The following is a 17665-nucleotide window of genomic DNA, read 5'->3' on the forward strand; positions in this document are numbered from 1 at the left end:
GTGAGAGGTTACAGCGACAGGGAGCAGTGCATGGGCTGGAGGATGACACAGCGTTAGGAAGAGTTGGAGGGACTGGAGGAAATAACAATGATAGGAAAGAGTTTAGGGGCTGGAGCAAGTTCCAGAGATATCGAGAAGTGCAGGGTTGAGTAGAGGTTACAGAGATAGAGAGAACTGTATGGTCTGGAGGAGATAACAGAGATAGGGAGATGTGTAGCAGCTGCAGGAGTTTTCAGAGATCGGGAGGTTTGTAAGTGTTGGAGGAGGTAACAGAGACAGGAAGTTGTGTAGGGGCTGGAGGAGGCAACAGTGATAGGGAGGGCTGTAGAGGCTGGAGGGGCTGACGGAGATAGAGTACAGTGTAGGGGATGGCGGATGTTACAGTGATAGGGAGGGATGTCAGGGCTGGAGCAGATTACAGAGATAGGGAGGGTGTAGATCTGAAGGAGCTTAGAGTACTCGGGAATGGTGTTGATGCTTGAGGAAGTTATGCCGAGGAGATATGCCGAGTGTATGTGCTTGAAGGGGCTCTGAGACAGGATGGTGAGTTGGGGCTGGATGAAGTTATACACAAATGGAAAGATACTGGTTTTACAGAGGTATGGAAGTCTGTAGGGATTGGAGAAGGTTACTGAGATTGGGACGAGTGGAGGGGCTGGAGGAGTTTGGAGAGTGGGGACATTCTGTCGGCCCATGGAGAATATTACAGACAAGGAGGAGAGTCGGGGCTGACAGAGATAGGGATGTGTGTTGGGCTGGAGCTCATTACAGATCTGGGGAGGCAAGTAGATGCTGGAGGATATTATAGAGAGAGTTGGAGGGATTGGAGGAGATTACAGAGATAGTAATGTTGGGGCTGGAGGAAGTTACAGAGATATTGAGGGGTGTAAGGCCTGGAGTCGTGAGTTCATGGAATGGCCTGCCAGTAGCAGTGGTGGACTCTCCCTCTTTATGGGCATTTAAACGGGCATTGGATAGGCACATGGAGGATAGTGGGCTGGTGTAGGTTAGGTGGGCTTGGATCGGCGCAACATCGAGGGCCATAGGGCCTGTACTGCGCTGTATTTTTCTATGTCCTATGTTCTATGAGTCATTTAGAGGCAAGGAGGGGTGTAGCGGCTGGAGGAGTTTACATGCTGTTGGAGTTTATCAAATTGGGGGAGGGGTGGGGGGGGGGGGTGTCGTGGGGGCTCAGGGGGCTGGATTGCAGATTAATCCAGAACCTCAGCAAATGCTCTGGGACTCAGGTACAAATCCCATCACAGCAGCTGGTGAAATCTGAATTCATTAATAAAGATTTGGAATTAAGAATGTACTAATGGCCATGAAACCATTGTTAATTGTCAGAAAAATCCATTTGGCTCACTGATCTCCTTTAAGAAAGGAAATCTACCATTCTCACCTAGTCTGGCCTACATGTGGCTCCACACTCACAGCAACACAATTGACTCTTAGCTACTCTCTGAAATAGCAAGTTGTATCAATGGCTAACAAGGTCTCAATGAAGAAATGAAACCACATGGATAACCTGGCATGGTCTCGGCACCAGAAAAGACAATGCCAGAATCAGCCTTGTGGACCCTGCAAATCTCCTGGGGCTTGTGCCAAAATTAGGAGTGTGGTCTCACAGACTTATCAAGTAAGTCTCTATCTCTCTCTCTCTGTGCCCGCCCTCCTCTCACTGTGTTTCTGTCTGTCCTTATCTTTGTTTCCTCTCTCTTGACCTCGATGTAAGAACGTTTGACTTCATTTGTCTCTTCGTCCTTGTGCCTGACTTTACCCTTTATCTCTTTCTCCCTCTTTCTCTAGCTGTCTCTCTCTCTCTAGCTGTCTCTATTTCTCTGCTTGTGTCTGTCTATTATACACAGTGCCTGCCCAAATATCATCTTGCACTGCCCCACAATGTTGTGCTTTGCTGTTCTTGCACAGGCTCAACATTCCCTTCCCAAACAAATGACTTCACCCTTCTCCAGTTTGAGTTTGATTTGTCACTTTTCTGCCCAACTGAGCACTTTGTAGAACCATAGACTCCCGAAAGTGTGGAAGCAGGCCATTTGGCCCATCGGGTCTTTGCCGACCTTCCGAAAAGTCTCAAGCCAGACCCACCTTCCTGCAATATCCCTGTAACCCGGCATTTCCCATGTCTAATCCACCGAGCCTGCACATTCCTGGGTACTCTGCTATAATCAGAGAGCTCTGTCACTATTGATCCTCTGATTGTATCCCACACCCTCAGTGCCACTCCCTGAATTGCAAGTTTGCATAAATTGTGCAATGTTGCTGAGTTACAAAGGTGGAGATCCTGCACAAATTCACAAAGATCATACCCAGTTATATATCACGTTGACCATCAGATCATGTTGTATTAAAATGTCTCAAGTTTTGTCAAGAATTGAGAATCAAGAAGTTATTAATTAGATTTGTAGGTGCCGGTGTTGGACTGGGGTGTACAAAGGTAAAAATCACACAACACCAGGTTATAGTCCAACAGGTTTATTTGGAAGCACTAGCTTTTGGAGTGACACTCCATCAACCACCTGATGAAGGAGCAGTGCTCTGAAAGCTAGTGTTTCCAAATAAACCTGTTGGACCAAAAACTGGTATTGTGTGATTTTTACCTTATTGAGGTATCAAGATCATCCAAGTGATCTGGAAGTGCAGGTAGTGAACAATCAATCTGCAGTGAGTGTTCAGAAACAAGTTGGGGTGGTGGTGGCAATGAAATTGAAGAGGTTTTTAACTGTTCTTTGTTACAGGTTTGAGCAGGGACACATATTGTATACAACACTTCCCAATAAAGCAATCCTACATCAGGTAGAGTATAGTCTGGTTCCAGAATAAAAACCCCTGCACTATCACGATCAGACATTCCCAGGACAGGTACAGCACAGGGTTGCATAAAGTGTCAGACTCTTCTGGTTTGAAATCTCCAACCTTCCCAAGGCAGGCACCTGCATTCAACTTTCCACATTTCAAGCAGTGTATGTTTCTGAAGCAAAATGAAGCCTGTCCACTGTGTCATTGAAGCAGTTACAATGTAGGGACAGGAAGGGATTGACAGAGCTCAAAGCTGTGATCTCACAGAGAGTGAATTTGGTGAATGATGGATTGGGTGAAAGGGGGAACAGAATACTCTTCTCCACTTTTCATTTGCTTTCATTGAGTAGCAATGCCAAGTGCTTGGTTCCTCATACAGTGCAGAGGAAGGAGATTTTTGGGACTAACTGGTAAGCCATTCAACATGTTATAACTGGTCAGTAACTACAAAATAAGATTAGACAGCTCTGCTGCAAGGAAATGGTAGACAAGCAGGAGGCTAGAAGAACACAACAAGCCAGGCAGCATCAGGAGGTGGAGAAGGCAATGTTTCGGTTGTAACCCTCCTTCAGAATTGGGGGTGGGTGTAAGGGGAGCTGCAGATAAAGGGGGTGGGGGGCAGCAGAGTGGTGAGGTGAAGACAGGTCAAGCTGTTTGGTCGAAGGGAGGAATGAATCCAGTTTGTGGCTAGAAGGGAGAGGGGAGAGGGGAAAGGCTGGGAATGGAGTCAGGGGAAGGGAAGGGAGGTTGTTTGAAATTGGAGAACTCAATGTTGAGTACTCCAGACTGCAGGCTGCCCAGGCGGAAGATGAAGTGTTGTTCCTCCAATTTGTAGTGGCAATGGAGGAGGCCGAGGATGGTCATGTCAGAAAGGGAGTGGGAAGGGGAATTAAAATGGGCTGTGACTGGGAGGTCCGCTCGGCCTCTGTGGGCCTGGCCGAGATGCTCGGCAAACTGTTCACTAAGTTTATGTTTGGTCTCCCTTTTGTAGAAAAGACCACACCGGGAGCACTGGATACAGTAAACTAGGTTGGAGGAGAGGCATGTGAACCTCTGTCTCACCAATGATGCAAAATCTACCAGCACACCATCCCCTTCACCTCCATCCAGTGCCCCAAACAGTCCTGACAGGTGAGACAATTTCAAATAACCCCCTTTCCCATCCCCTGATTCCCTTCCTAGACCCTCCCCCTCTCTTCCATTCTTCTCATTGACCCTTCCTCCCAGCCACCAACCGGATATCACTCCTCCCATTGACCAACCAGGTCATACCCTCTACCTGTCTTCACCTATCCCGACCAACACCCTGCCCCTGCCACCCCCTTTATCTGCAGCTCCCCACAAACCCACCCCCAGTCCTGAAGAAGAGTTACCCTCAAAATATTGCCTTCTCCACCTCCTGATGCTGCCTGGCTTGCTGTGTTCTTCCAGCCCCGTGCTTGTCTCCCTTGGAATTCAACATCTGCAGTTTTTTTTGTCTCTGAGCAAAGAAATGGTCAGCCTGTGGAATGTGGGATTCTGGGAAGTTCGATATGTCAGAGATAAACATATCTCCTGGAAATGTCACAATGTGCATAAACTGGAGCTCTGTTTTCCAGAATGAGAGTAACTGTGGGCCATCCACGGGGCTGAGGATTAGGGGAATAACACATTTATGGAGGTGGCTCCACCACAGTTTAGTGTGTATGGGTAAATAAGGAATAAGTGACAGCCAGGTATCTCAGGGGTCCCATGAGATGATCGAGTTCACACACCAGTTTCCTGCTTTGGAAGCTTGTGATGGAAAGGATTCATTAGAGGAATGCAGACAGAGTCACGTCAGGAAGGTAGGAACAATGGGTACATAGTACTGATAATGGGCTCTTTGGTTAGGGGAACAGAGTGGAGTTTCTACAGCTATAAACATACCTTCAGCATGCGATGATAACCTCCCTGCTACCAGGGTCAAGGATATCACAGAACAACTGCAGGAAATTCTGCTGCTGCAGGAGGATCAAACGACAGAGGTAGTGCTCCATGTGGTGACAAAGACCTCGGTGGGAATGCAGGGATGTAGCCCATATAACAGATTTGAAGCAGCAAGGAATGAGATTGAAAAGCAGGATGTGGAACACAGTATTCTCAGAATCACTGCCAGTCCCATGTGTTGATCAGAATCCGAGCAGAATAATTGGATGGTTGAACATGTGTCTGGAAAACGGGTTCAGAAGGTCAGGCAGCATGTTTCAAGGCATTAGGACCAGCTCTGGAGCAGGCTAGAACTCAATAAGATGGACAGTTTACATCTTGGTAGGACTGGAATGAACATCCATACAATTCCTCCAAATAGGTTTGTGAGTGCTGTTGTGGAGGTGATAATCGAGATTAGAAATGGCTTGGGAATGTAAGTGGTATCTTGGCTTCAAGGGAAGGCTGCATTCATATTCTGTCCCTCCCCGACCAGTTTCTTGGTCATGTGCTGCTGGATCCTAAATTGCTCCCAATCATCAGACTTACTATTGTTTCTGGGATTGTTATACACCATTTCATTTCACTTTCTGCAACAAAACCTGTAATTATTTTTAAGCCATCACACCAGCTGGTAACATTTACAGCATAGCAGAACATCGAACACTTTCATATTGAGTTTATGCAACAAGACTCACACAATCCGAAATAAAAATGAAATCAGTGGAAGAACATGGAACATTTTGAATACGAGTGAGAATATAAAATCGAGAATTTGGAGGACAACATGCCTGTGCTGGTTTTTGCAGTCACTGGATGATCAGGGAATATTGGGAGTTGCTGGAATTTGCAAGGATGGCGGAAGACACTTGGACAAAGTAAAGGTATGGAGTTTCTAATCTGGTCTCCAGCCAATATGGTGCGTGTTACAAAGGTCCAGATATAACAACGGAATACATTACGGGTTTCACCAAATATGAACTGAGGCAGGGATATAGGAGCTGTTCTGCAGATGGAAACAATTCTTCATGATGATGTAAATATCATTTTGAATTTATCACACCCTTCAATATGAAGCCACAAGCAAACAGGGTTCATCCAGAGTCAGTTCACAGTGAGCTCCATGGAGACAGTGAGAGCCACAAAATGTTTTCATGATGAGATGTTGCCTCATTTGCCATATCCGACCCCATTCCCAAGTTTCGGATCACATCTGCTACCAAGCCCTCTAATTGGGCCTTGGAGTTTCCCAACGACTTTCCCAAAGACTGTGTAAAGAAATGCATAATGAAATGGAGTGATAACAGTCTCAGAGCAGGGCAGACAGTGTGGAAATGGGCAAAGTAAATTATCGCTAAAAATATATTTGCAATAAAAAGACAGACTTTTTTTCTGTTTACACATCTCATTGTTTAGTCTTTATAACAGGAACTTTTCTTTCACTTTTTCCAGATGTATATATCAGAGACTTCAGTGCGGAAGAATATTTAATTCCTTTTTAGGTTTGGCTTTTGTTGCCCCACTTCCTACTAACTGTTGCTCATTGCTAACAGCACTTTACACTGGCTTTACTCCTCCAGTATCTTTCATTTTGCTCCTCAGACGGAGTCATTCCTTGCCCATGAGGAAAGGAGTGTTATCATGTTGCTGCTCCTCCTTCTCCTTTCGGTCCATTCCTCACTAGGACTCCTCGTTCCATTATCTGCCGCATCCAATGTTGACTCTCAGCTACGTGGATTTATTCATCAATTGAATTATTTTTATAAGTGGATATTTCACTGCATACTTTAACTGGTCTCTGAAACTATTCTGCATCACCACATAAATAAATGCATTTGTGCAGCAACTTAAGTCCCGCAGCATAAATGTGATTAGTTCGAAGAGATAAAAATCATCCAAATAATAACCAACATTGAAGAAATATAAAATATACCCCAACCAGAGAAGTATGAAGCTGGCAGATACAGCAAAGAGTAAAGTCACAGATTTCTTTCTGCTCTCTATCTCGGGGTCATTCTCTGTTTTCCTTTGACCCCTCAGTCCCTTACGTATCTTAACTGCTTCGAAAATGTGTCTGACAGTCAGGATGTTCAGAAAGAGAATAAAAGTGAATGGGAGAAGTGGTGTTAAAAATGTTTCAATATATCTATAACTCAGCCAATGAGCATCATTATAATATCTGTAGGTGGTGTAACAGTACCATGGAACATTGTTAATGATCCTTCCGGCTTCAAATCGAAAATAGTTGGGAATATTCTTTAAAGAAAGGAAAATGCAGATTGTTGCTAGAACCCTCATTGCAGTTTTCTCTGTGCAATACTGAGATTTCATCTGATGAATACAAATGGCAACAAATCGATCAAAAGAAAAAGCGACAGTGAACCAGACAGAACAATCAACGGTCAAGCGGCTCAGGGCATAGATGGCTCTACAAACAGGAGTGATGTCCAGGAAACACCATGGATAATAATAGTAAGTAAACTTATGAAGCATGATATCAAAAGTAACGTACAGTAGATCAGACACTGCCATGGTTACCAGATAACGAGTGGTGCATGTCGAAAGACCACACTTGCCTCCAGACAAGAATAGAATTGCTGTTAGACTAACTGTAAGAGAGAGAGAGAGAGAAAAAGACAAAGTTACTGATCAAATATTCTCTATGCATGATGGATTTTAGCACAAACGTATTTGTTGTTCTGTGTCTTATCATCAGAACCACTATAGTAACACCTCTCAAATGAATCAATTGCACTTTTAGAGACACAAAGAGACACATGATTAGCAAATTACTCCCAGAAAGACATTAATGTACTCAATATTTTTTGGGGAAGGCAGAAGTTGTTTCTTCTCCTTTATAGGTTACTGTGACTGGCAGGAGTTTCCCATAAGACCACAACATCCCCAAGAAGACACCTGGGATCAAGAAAATAAAGAATAGGAGACACCTGACATGGACATTGACTGCAAAATGTTTGCATTCAGCTTTGGAGTTTCCGCAGCTCAGATTGCCTCCAGAATTGTATGTCCACATTATATGACAGATAGTGCAGGATATTGAATCACTCCACAGTATCCAGGAATGGATGCCCTCCACAATATGGACAAATGAAAGATTGGACATTGAGTCACTCCCTCATGCACAGGACTGAACATACTGACAATCTGAATTATGAAGGTATTCAGCAGTGAATCCAACCATCATGTCCCAGGTTAGATAGCATCATATACAAGAGTTTTTTTTTAAATCTGTACAGTGTGGAAACAAGCTCTTTAGCCCAACAAGTCTGCACCGACTCTCTGAAGAGCATCCCACTCAAACAGCTGCCTACCCAATCCCAGTAACCGTGTGTTTCCCATGGCCAATCCACCGACCCTGCACATTTTTGGACTGTGTAAGGAGACCAGAGCCCCCAGAACAGACTGAGAGAAAATATATAAATGGCACGCAGTCACCAGAAGCTGGGATTGAACCTGGCTTCCTGGTGCTGCAAGACAGCAGTGTTAACCACCGAGCAACCATGCCATCCAGCTTCCAATATTTGTGATGGAATTCCCCCACACGTTCAAGCCTGTAAACCATAGTCTTCACATAAATAAAATCTGAATCCATGCAGCATCATTCATTGCATCTTTAGAAATCAGACACTTTATGTGGAATTAAGCAAAGCTCTCCTAGGCTCTCTCCTTGTGAATGGAGATCCCCCTCCCAGATTTGGAGCACACACTAGGGCTAGGAATCTTCACGGTTTAACCAGCACTCTCTGTGGAGATCACCAGAATTGCATCACAACTTGTTCAAGGAGACCAAACACAGAATAGCCTTTATTGTTACATAAACTCAATGAGTACAGTGAGGAGTTTATACCTCACCAATTACAGTGCCAACTGAGATACAAAAGTAAAAGTTCAGGACAGCAGACCACGCTGGCAGCTAGTTTTCAGTCCGCGCCAATAACACACCAATCCTAGAAGCTGCTTTGCAAGGAAGCTGCTACACCAGACTAGGACATTGCCGTGTCACCCCGGGAGGCTGCTGCACCAGGCGGGGTCCCCTGGTCACTGTGCTGTAAGGCCACCGTACCAGGTCAGGAGGTTGCTACACTGGGAGGTCACTGCGCCAAGAATAGAGGATGGCACACCACACCGGAAGGCTGCTGTGCTAGGCTGGGAGACCCCTACAACAGGCCAGGAGGATACCGTGCCTCACCGGAATGCTGCTATGGGAAGCTAGAAGGCTGCCTCAAAATGCCAGGAATCTGTTGTGCCAGGCCAGGAGACCGTGAGCGGAGGCTGCTGTGCCAGGCCAGGAGTCATCACCAAAGGCCGGGAATCATCTCTGCAGGCAAAGAATCGTCGCTTCCCAGAGGCCAGGAGTCGTCACCAAAGGCTGGGAATCATCTCTGCAGGCAAGGAATCATTGCTCACCAGCGGCCAGGAAGAAAAAGAGCAGGAAAAGAGAAAGAAGAACACGTGGCGCGGATGAGTTCTGGCTGGAACATCCTACTCCGCTGCCTTCTTGGAGCTTGGTATCAGGGACTGCTGCTGTGGATCCAGTCCAATGTCAAAGATTAGGGGAGATGATGGTGTTTTGGTCTTGTGAGACAATGATTTCAGAGATCAAGGGGAGCTGGGTTCGATATCCACAACGGCAGACAGTGAATTCAATACAAATCTAGACTTAACAGGTGACCACCAAACTGTTATCAGTTGTCAGGAAAAAGAATCCCATCTCCTTCACAAATGTCTTTCAGAGGAGGTAAGCTTTCATTCAAACATGGTCTGGGCCACATGGGACGACAGTGTGACGGAAATATGCCTCTAAGAGGGATTTATTTTGTCCTGTTCTCTTGAAGAGAGCTATTGTCAACTAATGGTGAGGAGTCTGCTCCATGGAAAGCAGATTAAATAGTTTTGTTATTTATTAATTTTACATGAAAAACACCTGAGTGGATGGAGTTAGGCTCACAAACTCCCAGGGTTTTAGTTTCTGCTTTCTCTTGTTGAACTTCGTGTTTTGGAGTTGAAACTGGTCAATACAGCTCTCTCTCTGCTACTACAGAAAATCTTGAGGGCTCTGTCAGTTGTTGAAAGGGTTCTTTCAGTATTTTATTCTGCCACGTTAGAATGAGAAGAATGGAATGAGAATCACACTATTTTGTTGAATTTGCTTTCGCCAAGGGTGTGTTTATGGATGAGGTTAAAATACAAATTACTTTGTCTCTGGTCAATAATATAGAATAGAATGTATCTGCAAATACAATTCTGCAAATACAAATTCTTCTCATTGACATATGTGTGTGTGTGCATGCATGTGAGAAGGAGAGAAAGAGAGAGTGCGTGTGTTGGAGCGGTGGGGGAGAGGGACAGAGTGTGAGTGTGTGCATGCTTAGTGGAGTGCGTATAGGTGGAGTGGTCAATAGCCACATTTGATACCCAGAGGATGGCCTCAACTGGGATCTGGGGTTGATGTCACACTACAGTTGACTCCACTACACTATACACACTCACACTGACTCTTTCACATACATATTCTCTCAGCCACACACACACACGCAACCCTCACAAGCACACCCTCTCACAGGCTTATACTCCACCACACTCACACTCTACCAAGCACACGGTCTCGCTCGCACGCACACTCCTCTCCCTCACATGCACACACACAAACATTTAAGCCAATGGGCTGAATTTGCATTTGCAGAATTGTATTTGTAGATACAATCTATTTTGCTCAAGAAGCACACAACCTGCAGGCAGTGAATGCAGGCAGTCAATCCATGTAACATTTTATAAATTCCTACGTTGGAACTAGAACCAGTCTGACTCAAGGATGGAATAGATACAGTCTCTCACCTCACACATTTAATGCATTGTCTGAGCAGGAATGTCACTTGTTTTTATAAAACCTTAAGTTATCTCGGGAATATGACTTGAAAGAAATTCTGGGATTTACATATTAGTGAATCAAAACCCGCAACCCATTCTAAAAGAAAGATTTAACAACAATCTAGATTTCTTCAATATATTGTATCAGTTGCATGACACTATGCTCTTGTGCTCTCAATTCTGTGTCTTATGAACCTCCCCCATGAGCTACCTGACGAAGGAGCAGTGCTCCGAAAGCTACTACAGCTACACAATCCTTTATCCGAACCCTTGGGACCAGTTGGTTTTTGGAATTCTGAAGTTTTCGCATTTCAGAATAAGTGACAGTTTAATGGTGATTTTTAAAAAAATTGTACCGAACAGCAGACTCATTGGTGAGTACTACAGGCCCTGAGACAGAATTGCTGAGTGCTGGCTCATGCCCCCCTCGTCACATCTGATGTGGGTCGAGTGGGTGTGGAGTTGGGTTAACTGTTTCCACGCCAAACAACTTTGTGAATGAGAAAAAACTTCACAAAAGGAACTTCAGATTTGGGAGCTTTTCGGATTTCAGGATTTTGAATAAAGGATTGACTGCCTGTACTTCCAAATAAACCTGTTGAACTATAACTTGGTGTTCTATGATGTGATTAAGATCTGATTAAGGAACAGATATTCTGTAAATGCAAGTCAAACAGTCCTGAGTTTGTCACACTTTAGAGTTAACACTTGCTTCTTTGGAAGATCAGCGGCTGGGAATAAAAAATGGGCAATGTGTGACAGTCTGGACACCCGGCAGAGTCAGAATGTTTGTCATTATCATATGAAAAGAAGAGAAATGCCCACAACTCGAGAAATTGGATTTGTGAGCTCTGTTAGTGACATTAAATGTGGTGGGCAGGATTGAGTTGTAAAGTCTTAAGTCAAATGTCTCATTCATGATTTTCTCGACTTAATGGCCTAGATTCTGCATTCTGTACTGTTAATTCTCTGTAATGCTCTCAAACTCAATTATTAATCAGAGTCACAATATTGCAGATACTAAAGTCAGTTATTTGTTGAAACAGACACTTTTATCCAAATAATTTTTTTATTCCTGTATGTCCATCCTCCTATTCACCTGTCCACTCCACCCCTCCCCATGAACCAATCACGATTACCTCCTACCTGCATCCACCTATCACCATCCTACCTGCCCTTCCCCCAGCCCTATCCCCTTCCCTCTATTTATTTCTTTGCTCCCCTCCCTTCCCCTGCCCTGATGAAGGATCCCAGCCCCAAACATCATCGACTTCCCTGCTCCTCCAATGCAGACTGACCTGCTGTGCTTCTCCAGCTCCACATTGTTGACTTATATTTGTTTATCTCCAACGGATCATCTAACTTTGGAAACTTTGGACCAAACATATTCACCCAACTGAGAAGATTTTCCCACATGCAATCCATCGTATTTCCAAGCTACATTCACAGCTCCATTTGTGAACAGATCAGAAATGAGAAATGTAATACAAATAAAGCATCACATGGTTTCAATCAAGTTATCATTCTATTTCCCACTGCGGTCAGATATTCCATTGCATTCAATTCCTCACAAACAATTAAAGTTACTCCTCCCTGCGCAAAACTACAGGGGTAAGTTGTTCCCCTCCAGTCAGTAACCCCTACTCAGTGTAATTTTTATCTGAGAGATTCTCCCAGTAACACTTGGACACTGGGGTTAGTTGTTCCCCTTTGGTTAGGAACCACACTCGGTAAAATTCTAACTGAAAGATGCTGACTGAATCACATTGTCACTGGAACCTGGTGTTCCTATTAACCCACATGTAATACAGTTCCACAGTTAAAGACGTTCCCTGTAACACTTGCAATTGAGGTCACAGGTATTCTGCTATTAGTGCTCCCCATTTACTCCAATGCTGCGTTTACAGATACCCATAGAAAAGCAAGAATACTGGCTCAGAAGTTCATATCTGAGCAATTACCCCACTCTGTACAATTCTACAATGACACATCCTCCCAGCAACATGAGGGTCCAGCCTGAGGTTTGTGATCCCCATTCAGTACAATTCCATGATCAGGAATACCTTCACTCAGAGTGATTCCTGGAGATCTGGATCAACAGTACACAACATTCCAATCAATCTCTGGATAATGCAGAGTGTCTGTGAGCTACAGATGGAGTTTCTTTCCTCAGCTGAGGAATTACACCACAGAGTAAGTTTGGAAATGTTAACTGCAGACATTGATCTCACACAGTGGAAACTTGCATTAACCCAGTGATCTGTCCTCACCAACGTCATGACCCCACACATCTACTGACTGATAAAAACCCACAAGATGGTCAAAGCCATCTCTGCTGACCCTCACTTTTTACTCCATAATAACCTGCTGAACCCACCCATTGCCCTGTTTTATTTGGGCTCCCATTTGGAGCAAGCTGACTGAGCAAGATCCACCAACACAATCCCTTTCCATCAAGGAATGGGAAAAACCAGGTGTCACTGAGAGGTGGGTTGTTACAAAACCCATCTGACCGATAGCAGGCTGTCAACTACCACAGAGAGAGGGTGGTCTTCCAAAACACTTTCTAGATCAGCCAGGGCCGGTGCTCAGCCAAACTCCATCAATATGGCCTCAGTGTAAACCCATTCTGTACAGTATAGGGAAACACACAATGCCGAAGATTACTGAGGAACCTCCGAACTGACAAACTATTCGCTTTAAACTCAATAAGTGAGGACACTACTGTCTGACTGTTGTGGTTCTGTTCGCCGAGCTGGAAGTTTTTGTTGCAAACGTTTCGTCCCCTGTCTAGGCGACATCATCAGTGCTTGGGAGCCTCCTGCAAAGCGCTTCTTTGATGTTTCCTCCGGTGTTTATAGTGGTCTGTCCCTGCCGCTTCCAGTTGTCAGTTTCAGCTGTCCGCTGTAGTGGTTGGTATATTGGGTCCAAGTCGATGTGTTTGTTGATGGAGTTTGTGGATGAATGCCATGCCTCTAGGAATTCCCTGGCTGTTCTCTGTCTGGCTTGCCCTATGATCGTAGTGTTGTCCCAGTCAAATTCATGTTGCTTGTTGTCTGCGTGTGTGGCTACTAAGGATAGCTGGTCGTGTCGTTTCGTGGCTAGTTGATGTTCATGTATGCGGATTGTTAGCTGTCTTCCTGTTTGTCCTATATAGTGTTTAGTGCAGTCCTTGCATGGTATTTTGTACGCTACATTCGTCTTGCTCATGTTGGGTATCGGGTCCTTCGTTCTGGTGAGTTGTTGTCTGAGCGTGGCTGTTGGTTTGTGTGCTGTTATGAGTCCTAGGGGTCTCAGTAGTCTGGCAGTCAGTTCTGAGATGCTCCTGATATATGGTAGTGTGGCTAGTCCTTTTGGTTGTGGTATGTCCTCGTTCCATGGTCTTTCTCTTAGGCATCTGCTGATGAAGTTGCGCGGGTATCCGTTTTTGGCGAATACCTTGTATAGGTGTTCCTCTTCTTCTTTTCGCAATCCTGGTGTACTGCAGTGTGTTGTGGCCCTTTTGAATAGTGTCCTGTTGCAGCTTCGTTTGTGTGTGTTGGGGTGGTTACTTTCATAGTTTAGGACTTGGTCTGTGTGTGTGGCTTTCCTGTATACTCTTGTATACACGAGAGCTGCAAAAAGAAGAAGAGGAACACCTATACAAGGTATTCGCCAAAAACGGATACCCGCACAACTTCATCAGCAGATGCCTAAGAGAAAGACCACGGAACGAGGACATACCACAACCAAAAGGACTAGCCACACTACCATACATCAAGAGCATCTCGGAACTGACTGCCAGACTACTGAGACCCCTAGGACTCATAACGGCACACAAACCAACAGCCACGCTCAGACAACTCACCAGAACGAAGGACCCGATACCCAACATGAGCAAGACGAATGTAGTGTACAAAATACCATGCAAGGACTGCACTAAACACTATATAGGACAAAAAGGAAGACAGCTAACAATCCGCATACATGAACTTCAACTAGCCACAAAACGACACGACCAGCTATCCTTAGTAGCCACACACGCAGACAACAAGCAACATGACTTTGACTGGGACAACATTACTATCATAGGGCAAGCCAGACAGAGAACAGCCAGGGAATTCCTAGAGGCATGGCATTCATCCACAAACTCCATCAACAACACATCGACCTGGACCCAATATACCAACCACTACAGCGGACAGCTGAAACTGACAACCGGAAGCGGCAGGGACAGACCACTATAAACACCGGAGGAAACATCAAAAAGCGCTTCGCAGGAGGCTCCCAAGCACTTATGATGTCGCCTAGCCAGGGGACGAAACGTTTGCAACAAAAACTTCCAGCTCGGCGAACAGAACCACAACAACGAGCACCCGAGCTACAAATCTTCGCACAAACTTTGAACTACTGTCTGACATCAGGATTTGCTTTGCTAAATGGAAATATAACAATTATCAGTTGTAAGTAGAAATAACTATGTTTCAATGCAGCGATTTATACAACTTAAAGTTATAACAATGCCTACCAGGAACACCAACAATGGCAAGGGTGGTGTAGTATACTGTAGCGATCCTTAGTCTTAGAAAATACATTCTGTTGTGAAACAACCTCCCCCTTCCTGCTGCTGACAATCTGTCCAAATTGGAGAATCCTCTCAGAATTGGAGATGAGACATTTATTTTGTCCAGAGACTTTATTTTATATTGTGTTGCATCTCCACTGGGAAACTGTGATTGCACCTTCAGGCTTCTTATAATTTTGAACAATAGCTTTATTTTAATGATGTGATGTCATTGAGATTTAATCTGTAATTGAATACCCCAAAGACTGCACTAATCTGATCCTGGTCTCAACCGTTAATTCCAACTTGTCTTCAAACAACAATACTTAAATTATTTCAAGCACTATTAGCCACATCAATATCTCAATACCTTTTGATATCCTTTTCAGTGATGACCTTCATTCTGCTGAGGCTATTCAGACATTCAATACCTCATGTTGGAGAGCTGCTTGAGAGCTGTTCTACTGCACGCTGTTATCCCCCAGCTTTCCTTGTTCATTCAGTTTTATAACTCATTTGGGAAATTCTATCTTGCCTAATACTGTCAAAATTTGCCTTCCTTAACTTTGAGATCAGGTTTATCCTTTTCCATCACTACTTTAAAACTACAAAGGACAAAGACAAAGAAAATTACAGCACTGGAACAGGCCCTTCAGCCCTCCAAGTCTGCGCCAATCCAGATCCTCTATCTAAACCTGTCGCCTATTTTCTAAGGATCTGTATCCCTCTGCTCCCTGCCCATTCATGTATCTGTCTAGATACTCTTAAATGATGCGATTGTGCCCACCTCTCCCACCTTCGCTGGCAACTCTTTCCAGGCATCAACCATCCTCTGCATAAATAACTTTCCACGCATACCTCCCTTAAACATTTCCCCTCTTACCTTGAACTCATTACCCCTAGTAATTGAGACCCCCACTCTGGGAAAAAGCTTCTTGCTATTCACCCTATCAATACCTTTCATGATTTTGTAGACCTCAATCAGGTAACCCCTCAACCTCCATCTTTCTAATGAAAATAATCCGAATCTACTCAACCTTCCTTCATCGCAAGTGCCCTCCATACCAGGCAACATCCTGGTGAACCTCCTTTGTACACTCTCCAAACCATCCACATGCTTTTGGTAATGTGGCAACCAGAACTGTACGCAGCATTCCAAATGTGGCTGAACCAAAGTCTTACATAACTGTAACATGACTTGCCAATTCTTGTACTCAATACGCCGTCCAATGAAGGAAAGCATGCCGTATGCCTTCTTCACCATTCTATAGACCTGCATTGCCACCTCCAGGGTACAATGGACCTGAACACCCTGATCTCTCTTCACATCAACTATGTTTCTCCATCGCAAACCAGCCGTCCAGTCCTCACCGTTGCAGGTGGTAAGTTAGCACAGTTTGCTGGACAGCTGGTGTGAGTTGTAGAGAGGTGAAGTGGTACTTTGGTTAAATTCACCATCAGTTGTCTCTCTACCTCTCTCCAAGACAGAATAACCATTTGAATAGGGCAATTCCTTCGGTGTCCCTCTGTCACAATCCTGGAACATCCCTCTCCCCCCATTCCCTTCACACTACTGACCAATTGTTCCCACATCATCAGGACTGTAGTGGCACAAGAAAGCAGCTACCACCACAATCTCAAGGGCAGTAAAATCTGACCCAGCCGTCGGAGTCAAAGTCCCCTTGATTAATTCTGAAACACATCTGAACAAAACATGTTGACAGACAAGCTTTTGGCTGCCAGAAAATTCAGACAGTTATTTCAGATTGTGTGTGTGTCTGTCTCTGTGTCTGTGTGTGTGTCTGTGAAATGTTTCTGACCTGTGCAGCATTTTCAAACAGCACTGTCAGGAAATGGTTCATCCTTGGGGCAGGTCATTAAATCCCTGCTGCTAAAAGCAGGAATAACTTCATACGTTCCTGAATTATCGTCTGGTATTTGATCTGTTCTTGTGTTTGGATGGTCCTGTCCACCTAGTGATCCCAGAGTGGTCAATGTTTGTGTCTGAGTGGAATAAAACATACTGCCTGTGCCAACAGTGCAGCAAATCAGTGACTGTCATTGTAACAAGAGTGTGTTCTGTAATCAGCTTTGAAGGTGTAGTTGTCTTTGAAGAATATTGTTATCTCTCATGTAATTGTGGGTTAACACAAGTATCAGTAGAGCACAGTAACTTCTGGAGTGAGCAGTTTCACATTCAAACTGACAATGACTGATTCCTGTTAGTGTAAGGGTATAATATCAAAAGAACTGATCTGAAGGAGATGGGGATCAAGACCTGGGTCAAGAGCAGGCTCAGGGTGATCTGTCAGAGAAGAGTTTCCATCACCTATCCTGTGGGGATTGGCTCACTGCCATCAATTGAAACCCTCACTTTCCACATGGAAATATTGTCTTAATGAATTATCTAATGTCATTGCCCATCATTGTTTTCAATCTGAATGTACACAATACAAATCACACGTCAGT

General features: G+C 44.5%; 1 protein-coding gene across 1 annotated transcript; it reads right to left on the bottom strand.

Moving 5' to 3' along the window:
* Nucleotides 1-6131: 6131 nt before the first annotated feature.
* Nucleotides 6132-15227, bottom strand: LOC148136051 (neuropeptides capa receptor-like). The gene is made up of 2 exons (XM_087983933.1): nucleotides 15161-15227; nucleotides 6132-7373 (listed from the first exon to the last, which is right to left on the bottom strand). The coding sequence occupies exons 1-2, from the start codon at nucleotides 15225-15227 to the stop codon at nucleotides 6493-6495; spliced, it is 948 nt and encodes a 315-aa protein (XP_087840059.1). The 3' UTR covers nucleotides 6132-6492.
* Between the last annotated feature and the right edge of the window lie 2438 nt (nucleotides 15228-17665).

Source organism: Chiloscyllium plagiosum, unplaced genomic scaffold (genome assembly GCF_037043375.1).
Source record: "Chiloscyllium plagiosum isolate Xiang-an unplaced genomic scaffold, Cpla_swu_hap1 HiC_scaffold_47, whole genome shotgun sequence".
NCBI lineage: Eukaryota > Metazoa > Chordata > Chondrichthyes > Orectolobiformes > Hemiscylliidae > Chiloscyllium > Chiloscyllium plagiosum.